This window comes from Anomalospiza imberbis, chromosome 2 (genome assembly GCF_031753505.1).
Source record: "Anomalospiza imberbis isolate Cuckoo-Finch-1a 21T00152 chromosome 2, ASM3175350v1, whole genome shotgun sequence".
Lineage (NCBI taxonomy): Eukaryota > Metazoa > Chordata > Aves > Passeriformes > Viduidae > Anomalospiza > Anomalospiza imberbis.
The window spans coordinates 55,540,322-55,553,877 of NC_089682.1; the positions used below are offsets into that span (position 1 = coordinate 55,540,322).

General features: G+C 38.4%; 1 protein-coding gene across 7 annotated transcripts in view; it reads left to right on the forward strand.

Annotated features, from left to right (window-relative positions):
- Positions 1-13,193, forward strand: part of LOC137468920 (uncharacterized) — a 25,647-nt gene extending 12,454 nt beyond the window's left edge. For 5 of the 7 annotated variants that reach the window (XM_068181150.1, XM_068181149.1, XM_068181151.1 and 2 more), the window contains 5 exons: positions 895-2,663; positions 5,048-5,133; positions 5,722-5,767; positions 7,265-7,451; positions 12,029-13,193. In XM_068181150.1, the coding sequence (XP_068037251.1) occupies positions 895-2,663; positions 5,048-5,133; positions 5,722-5,767; positions 7,265-7,419 (2,056 nt within the window). In that variant the 3' untranslated portion in view covers positions 7,420-7,451; positions 12,029-13,193. The remainder of the gene's footprint in view (positions 1-894; positions 2,664-5,047; positions 5,134-5,721; positions 5,768-7,264; positions 7,452-12,028) is intronic. The other 2 variants (XM_068181154.1, XM_068181155.1) reach the window with 1 other exon arrangement.
- Positions 13,194-13,556: the final 363 nt, after the last annotated feature.

Consider the following 13,556-nt stretch of genomic DNA (forward strand, 5'->3'; position numbering starts at 1 on the left):
TTTATCAATCAAACTTGGCTCTGAAAACCTCATGTCTCTGAAGAACTGAAAAGGGAGATGTTAGGTTCCTGGATGGAATCCTAGACTGGGTTTTTCTTACAAGTTTTCATTTCAGGGTTAGCTGGCTGATAGGCCCAAGTCAAGATTTCAGAGAAGTCAGGGCTGCTTTCTTTTAAATTCGATGAGAAATTCAGACAAAATAAATAAGACGTTCTGAAAAGAGCTACAAAATTAACTGTAAACATGTCATTTTTCCTACAGCATCTTAATTTTTCCACAGTGTATTATTTTGTTGGTAATAAAGTATGAAATATTTCTTCCAAATATGTATGATTCAACACTTAATATACTGAACAGTAAATATCAGAGTTACTGTAGTCACTGTAACTTTACATTATTTGGATTCTGGTTAGTATGTTTTGAAATTGAGTATTTGATCTTAATGGATTATGTTGTCCTTTATTTTATACCTTTCAGTTCCACATGGCATTTACTGAAATTTAAGAATAGCACCAGCTTTTCAGGATCTATTATTCAAACATCATGCTAGAAAGGCATTGTTTCCAGAAACACAATATTTGGTCTAATGATGGTTTGTGAAACTTTTTGTAAAGCAAAGTTATTGAGATGGCAGCTGGGTTTAGTTAAATGGATTTAAATGTTCAGGATTGTCCTAAATTGTATTGATTAAGCATTTGTTTAACAAATAGAAGGTGTTATCTGAGGTATTATCAATTGAAAAATGCAGATAGTCTGTGTTTGATCATCACAGTAACACAAAGTACCTATTCTTCAGCTTAATCATCATGAATACATTATTGCTCTAACTTTGTGGGGGCTTGTTTTTTTTATTTGTTTGGGGTTTTACATTTGATCTTCTTTGTTTTCACATAGGGAGACAATTTTAAGCAAGAACCCTGGACATCTCTTAATAAAAGCAAAGCAGAAGAAAAAGAGAAAAAGAAGCAAAACAATGAAAAGTAATCGTGCAGATATTACAAAAAAATTGTTATGTGGAATAGCTCATCATCCAGTTCCAGGTGACCATGATGGATCAGAAAGTGAAGAGGATGACTTGGAAGAAGAAAACAAAAAATCATTGTGTACTTTCAGCAAAGGCCCAGAGGACCCAGTAACAGTTTGCGAAGAGCAGCCTAAGAGTAGTGATGAAAGCCTAAAAGAAGCTGCCGGAGTTTCAAGAGAGAGTTTTCTGGTCACTGAGCCTGAGGTCTCAGTGATGTCAAATAGTGCATGGAAAAATGAATTGCCTGTAGAAAGTGACAGTTTGCTTTTAAGAGATGTAAAACCTTTTTGTACTGAAAACCTAACCAAAAATGCATTAGATGATAAGGAAGCAAAGCAAAGGCACTGCAATCTCTGCAGTTTCCTAGCAATAAGCAATGATAAAAATTCCATCCAGGAAACAGAAGGCATTTCTAAAGACTATGATGTGTCGTTGTTAACCACAGAAAACAAACTGGGATCATGTCAAATTACATGTGAACCTGACTTGGAAGCCAAGCTGGTAAATTTAAACAGTGAAGAAAAAAAAATCTCTCAGTGTTGCAATTCAAATGTACTTAATAATGTGCCTGATAACACAGAGGGCAAATGCCCATTAAAAGCAGAAGAAATTAGCTCAAATGCCTGGGCTTTTTTTTCAATTAATTTATCTACTGAGGAGTCGCAGATGGGCTTCAATACTGAAGTTTCTCTCTCTCCTTGCTCTGAGGACAAATGTGTAAATGAACAAAAATCTCAAAAAGTGAGGAAACCTGAACAGACTCACACAAACAGTTCAGCAGAGCTAAACTGCTATCAGTCAAATGAGGGATTGGTAAAGGAAAACTATAATGAAGCAGAAACTGAGGAAGCTGGCAATGTAATAAGCAATGGTCTGTCTGCATCTCCAAATGGTAAAGTGCACTTTGATTCCCTAGTGGAAGCCAGGGCTGCCTACATGCAGGGTTCAAGTGAAGTAGATGTGCCAATAAATGATGCCACACCAATTACACTGAAGAGGAAGAGATGCAGGAGAATTGTCAACTTAGCACCAAAGTTTAACCTACCAAGACAGATCTTTGCTCATACAGAGGAAGAGAAGGACATCCTGATAAGAGAAGATATTCCCCAAAATAGTGTTTTAGAAGTGAGGCAAAAATACTTTCTAAGCAAGAACTGTGGAGAAGTACATGAACAGGACCATGCATTACAGGAATATTCCTCACCCGCTCTGGATGCAGATGCTCTGTTACATAATATTTCTTACATTCATTCAGGACAATGTTCTCCTATATCAAAATATGCCTGCAGGGTTTGGGTAGATTCCAAAACAAAGGAGGAGCAAGCTACAATTCTTCAACCACAACAGGTAGTTAATAAAAAAGAGGATGAGGGTGAACATGTTTCTTCGGAGGTTACAAATGGCCAACCAGATAATTTGTCTTCTGTTAAAGTTGTTTTTGAATATCTAGAAGATTCTACTACATTGGCAAGCTGCAGTGAAAATGCAAATGGAGCAGATGACTCTGAGCCAGCAAAGACATCACAACTTGAAGATTATCAAGATGCAGATGTGAAATGCAGTTTTCTGGGACTTCCCTTATCATTAGGATTTGCTTTTCAACTTGTGCAGCTCTTTGGTTCTCCAGGTCTTCCACTGGGTATAATGCTTTTCTTACTACTCCTATGTAAAATAAAAAAAAACCACAATCCCCTCAAAACCACAAACAAAAAACAAAGCACTCCCTCCAAACCAAAAAACAAATGAAAAGACTATGGTTAAAAACTAATTTTTATTGCAGGTCTTAGTTAAATATTAATGCTGTTGAAACAAATCACTGCTATTTTGGTGATAGTTTTTTCGTTTGTACCTAAAATCCTCAGTCTCTGTCAAAGGTGCTTTTGGTTTGGCCTTGTATTTGCAGTCTTTTTAGTAACAAAAATTGACTAACTTTAAATCCAAACATGAAATGCTTGCTGAGTTTTTAATATATCCTAGTAAGACTTTTCTGTGTTGATTACAGAACTAAATGGTGTTTTAATACATCCTACTCAGTAAGACTTCACTGTGATGATTATGGAACTGAATGAAAATGTGGTACAAAATGCGTGCACTTATATAAAGGCTGCATGTTTGCTTTTCTATTCCAGATAGTAACATTCTTTTTTATTACAATAGAATCTTCACATACTCTTATGTGGCTTAGATGCTGTTGAAAAACTTCCCCAAAATCTAATTTAGTTTGAAATTGAATATCAAACTTGCAAGATGTGTTCTGATAGTGAATGTCTTCTTTTTAAGTGTGCCTGATTAATAAGTGTCCCAGTGTTGTATACTTGCCTTCCAGAGCTCCAGATGTCTTATTTTTGTACTTTCAGTTTAATACTTTTAAGTTAGCAGGTAAAAGATGAGCAGTCCTCAAAGGAACTGAGTGTGCCAGACATCGTTTCCCAGTATACTGCAGGCTTATGTAATCCCACAGAGCTGTAACCAGTGAAAACAACAGAGTTTTGTTTGAAAGTTACCCTAGAACATCTGCTGAAAGAGCCATATTTCCTGTGCATAGTGTTTTTCAGCTTCTTGGGTCCAAATTTAGTGGCGAAACTAGCATTTAGCCAACAAACAGAATTAAAAAACACAGGACAGCTTTTCAATATACTTTTACATTTGTTTTTTTCAGTAGAATTTAAAGTTAAGCATGAATTGTCATATGAAAATTTTAATCTGACAGCTGAGGAGCAGCTTATGTCATTTTATCTGCTCAAACTGACTTCAGGATTCTTTGGTTTTTTTTAAAGTTAATGGCAATGCCAGAACAGTGATGCAAATCACAGGAAGCATTACTTGGCTTTAGGTCCCTAAAGGGGGACCTAAAGTACTGCTTTACCTAAATCTGGCACCACACACCAAAGAACTTGCCATGTAGACCTGAAATTAAGCAAAGAAGTATTGCTGATGTCCTCAGCTGTTACATACAAAACATGTTTCTTCTCCAAACTTGATTAATTTTTGTATTTGTGATCTTAAATTTCATAATCCTAGAGGGAGTTGGCTGTGACTTGAAAACAGGCATCTTCCAAGAAAGAAAAGGAATAACAAGGCATTCAGAAACACTCAATAGGTTAGTGAACCAAATGTCCTTTTCTGAGACAGTAACAAGTGACATTTTCTGGAGCTTAGGTGAGTTTCCTTTGGAAATAATCTTCAAGAAATACAAATCCACCCCAATATCTCTCTGAAGCACTGCCGTCTTGTGATTGATGACTGCTGGAGTTTTCCCACCAGAACTGTGCCTGACTGACCATGTTCTCCTTTGTTATTATTTTCCTACAATTCCGAAAGTTGTCCTGCTTTATTTTTGTGGTATACAGTACATTGACAGGCAACTATTTATTGAAGCACACATTTGAGTGGTATTAGTTTACAACACTTGGAATTGCAGTCAATCTTTACTGAAATTATTTTGGAGGGGAAATTTTTGGTAAATAAATGTCTTTATTTATAAATGGAAGACTTAATTACATGTCTTGCTTGTATGATTCTTATATAAAACCAGAATATATTTCAGACAGATTTCCTATAAAGAACCTCTTTTCAGCTTCTTAAACAGTGTTACAGTTAAAACATTTTAGGAAACACCTTCTCTACTGATAGTGCACAAATTTTAATAATCAAGCATTTTAAATTTTAAAGGTTGTCAGTTAAGTTCAATTTATTTTAATTTAATGGCTGAAAACTTTTTTTTTTCTTGTGCGTGCCTACTTTTATGGGAGTATGTGTGGGAAATGAAAGTATGGTAGGAAAGTCTTTGTCTAAATAAAGAACTGAAACTCAAATCTCCTTCCAGCTCTTTGCCCTCTTGTGCACTGGCATTAGAGTCCAGAAATTCTGAATTCTGATTTTACTGCTGGCTCATTTAAATATCTGCTTTAAAAAAAAAAATATATATATATATAAATAACGTGCAAAAATCGTAATTCAGTGATATATTTTGGCTGTAGAGAGATCTGAACACTCAACTGCAAAAAATATTTTCTTCTGCAGAATCCTTGTTGCCAGATGATTATATAGTTCCCCTTGACTGGAAAGTTTCAAAGATGATCTATTTACTGTGGAAGACCTCTGTGGAGGTATGAATTTTAGGGGATTTTGGAAAGCTTTCCAATATTTCAGGTGCAAAGGGGAATTCTTCAGTTCTTTGTTCGTAAATTTGCTTTAATATCCACAATCAGGAGACAGATGTATTTTGTCCTCCTCTGAGTTTTTCTAAAACCAGCTCATTGGCATGGTAGGATTCAGGTTTTAAAAGATCAACTTCAGAAGTGTGAGTAACTACTAGTTAAAAAAGGGTGAAAAAACTTTGATACCTATGTCTTGATCTGACCTATGCTCATTAAGTACAAGGTACCATCATTCAGATGTTTTCTGTCTTATAGTTTCCTCTCATCATCTGAGCAGATCTCATCCTCCATCACCTCTGCTAGAGCTGCAGCAGAGAAGTTATTCTGGATGACTGTGGGCAAATTAATTCTCTTTGTCTAGCTGGAAAGTGTTAACTAACAAATTACTTTTTTTCCTTGTCCGGTAGTGGAAATCAGGAAAGTCCTGATTACAATGAACTAGTAATTATAAAAATAGAGCATGGACTTTTTTCTTGCCCAAAATAACATCTCTTGTCACATACTTTCTTTTTGCTGGACTATCGTTATCTATTTTAGGAAAAACAGAAAACAAACGGATTGCAGAATGAAGATGGCTTGACTAGTAAGTCTATTCTGTGATACACAAACTGTATAAAATTCTTCTTATCAAAGGGTTTTTCAATACCAATGAGTGCTAACACTCCTCTTCATGCAAAAGCATGATGATGGGATAAATGAATTTATGCTGCCATTGATCATGTCCATGGTCCACAGAGCTATGATTGCTTCATTTTTCCTCATCTAAGGGCTAAAACTGCCTTATAACGTTTCCTACATTGAAATATTCCAGTAATTAGCTCAAGTTTATCCAGTCTAGATCAAAATGCTGTTTAGCATGATATAGTCTTTCTTGAGACTTTACTTCCTTGAAAGGTTGAGTATCTTCAAGTTAATTAAACTTCATTATCACTAAAAGTTGGCAGCATAATAATAGAACCATGGAATTATTTAGGTTGGAAAAGGTCTATAAGATCACTGACCCAACCATTAACCCAGCATTGCCCAAGTCTGTCCCTCAGTGCCACATCTACCTGTTTTTGAACTCTTTGGGAGATGATGATTTCACTATTTCTTGGGGACCCTGTTCCAATGCCCAGCCACCCTTTGTGAATAAATTTTTCCTAATATCCAATCTAAGCCTCCCCAGTGCAACCTGAGGCCATTTCCTCTTGTCCTGTCATTTGTTACCTGGGAAAAGAGACCAACCCCCACTGGGCTACACCCTCCTTCAGGCAGTTGTAGAGAGCAATAAGGTCCCCCCGAGTCTTTCTTTTCTCCAGGCTAAACACCCCCAGCTCCCTCAGTTGCTCCTCTTCAGATTCGTGCTCCAGACCCTTCCCCAGCTCCACTGCCCTTCTCTGGACATGCTCCAGCACCCCAGTGTCTTTTTATAGTGAGTGGCCAAAAACTGAACCCAGAACTTGAGGTGTGGCCTCACCAGTGCTGAGTACAGAGGGACAATCGCCCTGGTCCTGCTGGCCACACTATTGCTGATAATGTGCCATTGGCCAGGATGCCATTGGCCTTCAGCTGGCTCATGTTCAGCAGCTGTCAAACAGCACTTGAGGTCACACACCTGGGCAGTGAGAGACATCAGGGACTTCTGCATGCATTAATTCCTGCAGTGTGGAGGTTATGGGATAAGGTTGTTTGTTGTCTTTTTCCATGATTTCCATATTAATGCACTACAATTTTGCAGGCTCTGTAACAAGTTTAAAAATACACAACAGTAGTTCCCTGAAAGCTGGTAGAATTGGCTGTCTAAAATAGGAGAGAAGTTTCTCTGTTTTAGAAGAAAGGCTGCTTTTGGAGAGGCGGCGTAAGAGTGGGAATAGACACACATGCATGGGTGTTGTCTCTCACTCCCCACCCCTTATGAGAGACAAATAGAAAGATTTCATTTATTTTATAGGCCATTTAGGAGGCAAAAATCAAGAGGATTCTTATAAAATACAAGCTTGTTCTAGAAATACTCTTATCCTGGCACAACAGAAATGACAGACTATGTAAGGTAATTTCAGGTGGTTTTGGCTACAGTTTGTAATTTCTTTATTTTTAGATGATGTTATTAATATTGAAGATCTAAATAAAAATCACCAAGGTAATCAAGATTCTTCTGAAACACTATCAGACATGGAGCTATGTCAAGATGTGATAGAGGAGAACATCATAACCTGCAGTGGCTGTCTGGATGCTGCATTTCATCAGTCATGAATGACTGTCTTAAATTCTGCATGAAAAAACAGGTAATCAGTCACCTTGTGAATGTTTCACTCTTTTATTATATTTGACCAAATATCTAAAGAATATTGTTTGTTATAATTTTAAGGTGCATTTAGTATCCTCCAATTTACTTGGGTTTTAACTGAATTAGGGTTGAGGATTGTTTGGATTTTGTTTCTTTCAAGCCTGAATGGGGAAAAGAGAAGGCAGTATTTTGTTGTTAAAGCCATATGATTTTATTTTTTCTTCTGAAATCTAAAACATGTGTGGTGGAGTGAAAGCAGCAGGGTAGGATGCCTAAGAGGTGGAATTTATTCCCATTTTGGTTGCTGTGGCAATCTGTTGTGAGTCATCACAGTCCTACTTTTCTTGTCTTTTCAGCATGGAGAGTAATGCTGGCTCCATTAAGGGTCTAATTATGAAAATAACTCTATGAATAATAAAACAGTATTTCACCAAATTATGAAGAAGTGGCAGTTCTGCTTTTCAGTGGAGAAACAGTAGCAAGAGGTCACTGGAATAGTAAGACTCCATATATTGAAGTGTTTAATTTTCATTAATGTTTTCATTTGGTGTGACAAAGTATTCTATCATGTTCTTCCTTATCTCATGAATTTTTGAACCCTTGGTAACTTGGCAAAGTTTCTTTCGTTTGTTTATGAGAGATATTCTGGGAAGAATGAGATAAAAAGGAAGGATTATGGGTTCCAGCAGGAAAATGCTAGATTAACTTCTCTATCATTTGCCATCAGTTGTTTGTTCCAAAATGGAAAATGGATTAATCTGTGGTTTTTAAACAAATAAACAGAGGTGCATAGAGAATAACTTGCACCATGAGCAAACTGAGCCAGAAAAAGATTCCATATCCTGAGGCTTAAATTGTTCCCATCCAGACATCACAAGACTGGTGGAATATCATCCACATGGGGTTTGGTCAGGGGGTCTTTGTCACCTGGTGCCCTGTGCCTGACCTGACCATGCCTCCAGTCGATGGCTGGAACAGGAGTCAAGGAGGTGGGCGTGCACTGTGTTGGAACTGTTATAAACACGGAAGTTTTCACAGTGGATGTTCATGTCAGCGGAGAAGTAGCTGAATACTTTGGGTTGGAATTGAAACCTCTTGAATGGGGTTTGATTTGATGATATGTCATTGATGACAAAAATGACATTGCAGGCTGATTAGCTGGTACCAGCTGGTACCAATGTAAGAAGATGAGGGAGATTTTTGTGAACCACGTGGGCCAGAAAGCACCAGTCTTGCAGGGTGCTCTCAGCACAGATCATTAATAACATCAAGAACATCTGGTAACAGTATTTTCCTCTTAAATAATCAGATATTACAATATTGGGTAAACAAATAAAAAATATTTTCACAAAATACTTAGGCCTACACCTGCTATCAATTTTTAGAAACTACTTATTTATAATATTGCAATATGAACACTCTAGAGGCAGAATTTTGGCTTATGGTCCTGACTGGATGTCTGTGTGGGTTTGTATCCTAAACTATTATCCAGAAATGTCCAGGTTATTGATTAAATATTTATATGCTAAAGAAACAGATGTGAAGAGCTGTGTTCGCTTCCTGGGAGAAAATGGTGAAATATAAAACTTTTTCCTTTTGTGCTTCAAGAAAGGAAAGACACATGCTAGCAAATTATCCTGCCTTATTGTCTGTACCTTTATATGGTTGCTGAATCCAACAAACTGTTTTTTCCCATCAGATTTACTCCCTTTGTCTGTCCGCTCTGCTACTCCAAAAATTGTTTCAGTCTTCCTCTCCTGCTTGTCATGAGCGCAGCAGAAATGACCCAGAGCCCTGTGTGTTTGTGACCCAGCTGCTGTCTGCTGCCAGGAAACCCCTGTTTGTTATGTTGTCTTGCAGTCTAACGCTCTACTGTGTCAGCTTGTGTTAGTTCTATGGAATATAGAATGAGAGCAATGCAGACTTTGCCACAGAAGATTCCTCATCAGTTTTGGGCTTATATAAAGGCCTTGCACTGTCTCTGCAGGGCTTGCTCACTGACATCTATGCTGGAATGGGGAGATATAGCTGGAGTTTTATGTTGGAGGTTGTTGTTTTGCTTTGTTTTAGTTCGGCATCTGAAATGAGTCAGGGAAATTCCTGAAGGCTGTTGGAGGGAGAGGATAGGTTTAGGCTGCTGTGAAGTTGGGATCTGCCATCTCAGACCAGGCTGATGCAATGGGTGACTGCTGCCCAAAGTGTGAAGTGCCCTTCCTCCCAGCCCTGCTCCAGATAGCAGCTCCAGCACTTGCTGGCTGACACGAAGGCTATCATTTTAACTCACTAACCCCACAGCAAACAAATCAATACTTTCCTGCTGGACTGAGGCATTTAGATAAGCTGCTGTAAGGTCCAGCTCAGTGCCAAGGCTGGGGCAAGGGAGCAGATGAGGTCGTGCTGCTGCAGATAGGAGGATAGGATGTGCAGGTTGTCCTGTCTGGGCAGCAGTCAGCTCTGATATCAGGGGCCATGTATTCTGCAACCAAACCCTTCAGGTTGAGGACTCTTTTAAGCTTTTACAAATTTAGGATGTTAAAAGAATTAAACCAAGAAAAGTATGTGGAAAGGAAGAAGCATGTCTTAGGGTTTTCAGTCGGCTCATGCTCACTGTCAGGCACAGGATACGGGGTAATGCAGAACCCACGTGAGTATTCTAGTGCTTCCACAATGTCTGCATGCAGGCATTGTAAAAAACAGGTGAGTTTTCCTGATCAATGGTGCTCCTGGCTTTGAGAGATAAGGTTGTCTTGCCTCACCACAAAATAATTCCCCTCTGGTTCCTGATTAAAGCAGACTTGCCAATAATGATGTCCCAGAGTGGCTGTGAAACTGTTCAAATAAACAACTGTAAATGTTGAAATGGATTTCATTCCTTCAAATGTCAGGGGGGAAATAAAAAACTAGGAAAAATGAAACAATCCTACCAGAAAGATTTTAAAATCATAGAAAATCAAGGAAGAGCTAATATGATAATTTTGGTCCCTTTAGATTGGAAAGCAAACTGAGCATTACTGGCCAAGTGCAACTTATTCTGTTAGCCAGATTAACTTGCTTCTGTATTCATGTTGTCTAAGGGTGTTTGTATTCCAATGGGAGGGTGAACAGTGTTCCTCTGTGAAAACACAGGGTTAATCTCAAGTTTTTGTGAGAGGTCCTTATTGAAGCATTGGCAGCACATCAGTATTTGTTCTGGAGATTAAGCAAGAGTTCCCAGTTTGAGAAATGTCGAGATCAGTGAAAACAGCATTATTTTGGTGCCTAGAAGTTCTCCTTAGACCAGGACTCACAGATGCCAGTGCAATTCAAATGTGTCTGTTCAAGCATTTATTTGCAGGGCTACAGCAAAGCAGAAGCTGACATGTTTTTTTCAAGTACAGCAGCCACTATCTCCCTGCAGGAATACTTCCTCCGCAACAGCCCTGAAGAATGTGGTTTTAATGGGACAAATCTCTAGGTACTCCGTGTTATCACTCCTCCTTTCCCTAACTGTGCTATTCCCAGCACTTCCCTTTGCTGGCTGTGATGCTTCTGAGTGAGGCAGTTCAGCTCTAACATCTAATGCATGAAGACATCCAAAAAGTTTTTGGTCTGGACTATGGAACTGAAACAAATTGTCCTAAAGCCCATGAGATTAGCAGGACATGGGCAAAAAAGCAGGAGTATACAGCTGGGACAGGCAGGACTGGTTTTTGGCTAAAATGAAAAAAAATTAATCTGAAGGATACAAAGCAGACTAAAGCAGTCTTCCAGTATTGTCACAGAAAATATCATCCCATGGTCAAACTTCTTCCAGTTGCTACTTTGATACACAGATAATAGTGAAAAAACTTATCTGTCCTTTGACATTTAACCACTAATATTAAACAAAATGAAGCATGAAAAAGTACACAGAATTGTGACCAGAAAACCTCACCTGCCTTTTACAGTGCTTATCAGGAACACCTGGCTCAAAAAAATCATTCAATAGAGAGTCTAATTACCTGGGGGAATAAGTGCTGCCCACAGTAATGTTGCTGGAGCTCTCAGGAAAGAGCAACAATTGGGTTGTGCCGGTGCCTCACGCTAACTCTGTAACATGAAAGCCTGTGAGGTCCTGAGTGCATGTAACAGGGGAACCAATTCACATTGTAACAAAAAAATTGAGATGTACCTGTACTATGGTGGTATTGGTTGAACAGCTGTTCATTATATAGGGTTTGTGACCTGTAGAGGAAAATAATCCACTGTGTTACTCTTATCCTTATTTTTCAGCTTTGAGGTGGTAAGGTCCTTACTGCCTCTAGTTTTGACATCCAAGTTCTTATCTTCCTTTTCCACTCTCCTTGCATTCTTTTATTTTTCCTTTGCTTTCCATTGTCTACATCCTCTCTATTCTTTTTAACTTTTTAAAAAATAACCAACAGTATTATAAATTTTAGAAAAAAATTAGAAACCAAGAGTATTAGAAACTTTAAAAAACATTGGACAGACTCTTTGCAGTCTGAGGGCTGGATTATCTATTAAGTCTTTTTGCCGCCCGTGCTGTTGTGGAACTTCAGCAGACCTCTTCTCTCTTTTTTCTTTTTTTTATTTCAGAAACTTCTCGCTTTAACTCCACTATGGAAGGACTTCAGTTGGCCACCAAGGATTTTAAATGTGAGGGATAACCTGGAAGAAAGAAACCACTGTAGATTTTTTGGTATACATCTTTGGCCACCTTCCCCCCAACACTGCCCTCTGATATCAACCTCTCTGACCACGTAATAATGATCAAAATTGAGATAATTTTGTGTATGGAAAAAGGTAATTTTCTGAAGCCATTTGGGATTTACATTTTGTCAGTACATCTTCAAGTGTGGTATAAAGAGATTGAGAGTGGAGACCAGAGGCATCTGTCACTATGGGGTGTGAGCTTCAGGCTGTGGTATTCCATTCACTTGTATCAGGATCCAGGCTATTGCCACAGAAGCAGGCAGTGATGCTCACCTACAGGGAATGGTGTTTGTTATGTGTCTTAGCTGCCTCCTTCTGCCTTCACCCTCAGTCAAAATTGCACCCAGTCTCTTTACAACCTCAGATGGTAAAAATCTTCATCTGTCTTTCCTATTCACTCATCCAGAGGTGCACAACTTTCCTTCTTTTCTCCTGAAACCAGGCTTTATTCTTCCCCTCAGCTAGACTAATTTAGGAATTTGGGACTACAGAAAAAAGAACATTTCACTACAGAACTGATTCAAACATGCTGGAGGAAGGGTGTGTGTGGTTTGTGGTAGACTGAGAAGATGTATAACTAGCACTGGTAAGCAGTGATTTGATGTTTCTGTTAGTGGTGTTGGAAATATTTATGTATGTAGAGATAAACAAATCATAATTAATTATAAAGAGCAACCTCTGTCAATTATGAGGCGTGCATAAGGCTGGACACTTCCTTGTAGAGAAAGGGAGTGACAGCTGTCACCTCATTTAACAATAAAAGTGTGAGAAAAGATTAAGGAAAAGCAGGAAACTTGGTTGTATCTACTTGTCAGAGGTAATATTTCCCACTTGAGCAGCTTGCAGATCCTGAATATTTCTCCATTTATTCTTTCATATCCTCTTCCTCACCTTTCCCTGCATGTCTTTATACATCAGCTGAAGATCCAGAACTTGACTGAACTTGTGCTGAAGCTCCACCATGGTCAAATTTGCTGATGTGTCTCCACTTTGTACTTAAATACTGCATCTACATGAAAGCAGTTAACAATGTATGTATTTCTAAATTGATGTTGTACCACTGGAGAAATTGTCTGGCTGCACTGTTTGAATGCATCTCCCACGTACATGTGTGTGTCTTCCTTGGCTGGAAATGTCCTGTTCTACCAGCAGAAGATTATACAAAACATAAAGGGGAGGACGAAGGGAGCTCATACCCGCCATAACCACAGCTTCAGTCTTCTGTGTTGTACTAGTGGCACCAGACAAGTTAGTTTGATTTCAGGAAAATGTCACTTAAGGATTCTATTTATTGAGCGAGAAATCTGAATGCCTCTATTTTCTGTTACTGATTCCTGGCCTTCCTCAAGAATGCTTGAAATAAAAATAGTTTTCAAAATGTCACAGTACTCTTGTATGGGCAAGTCATGTT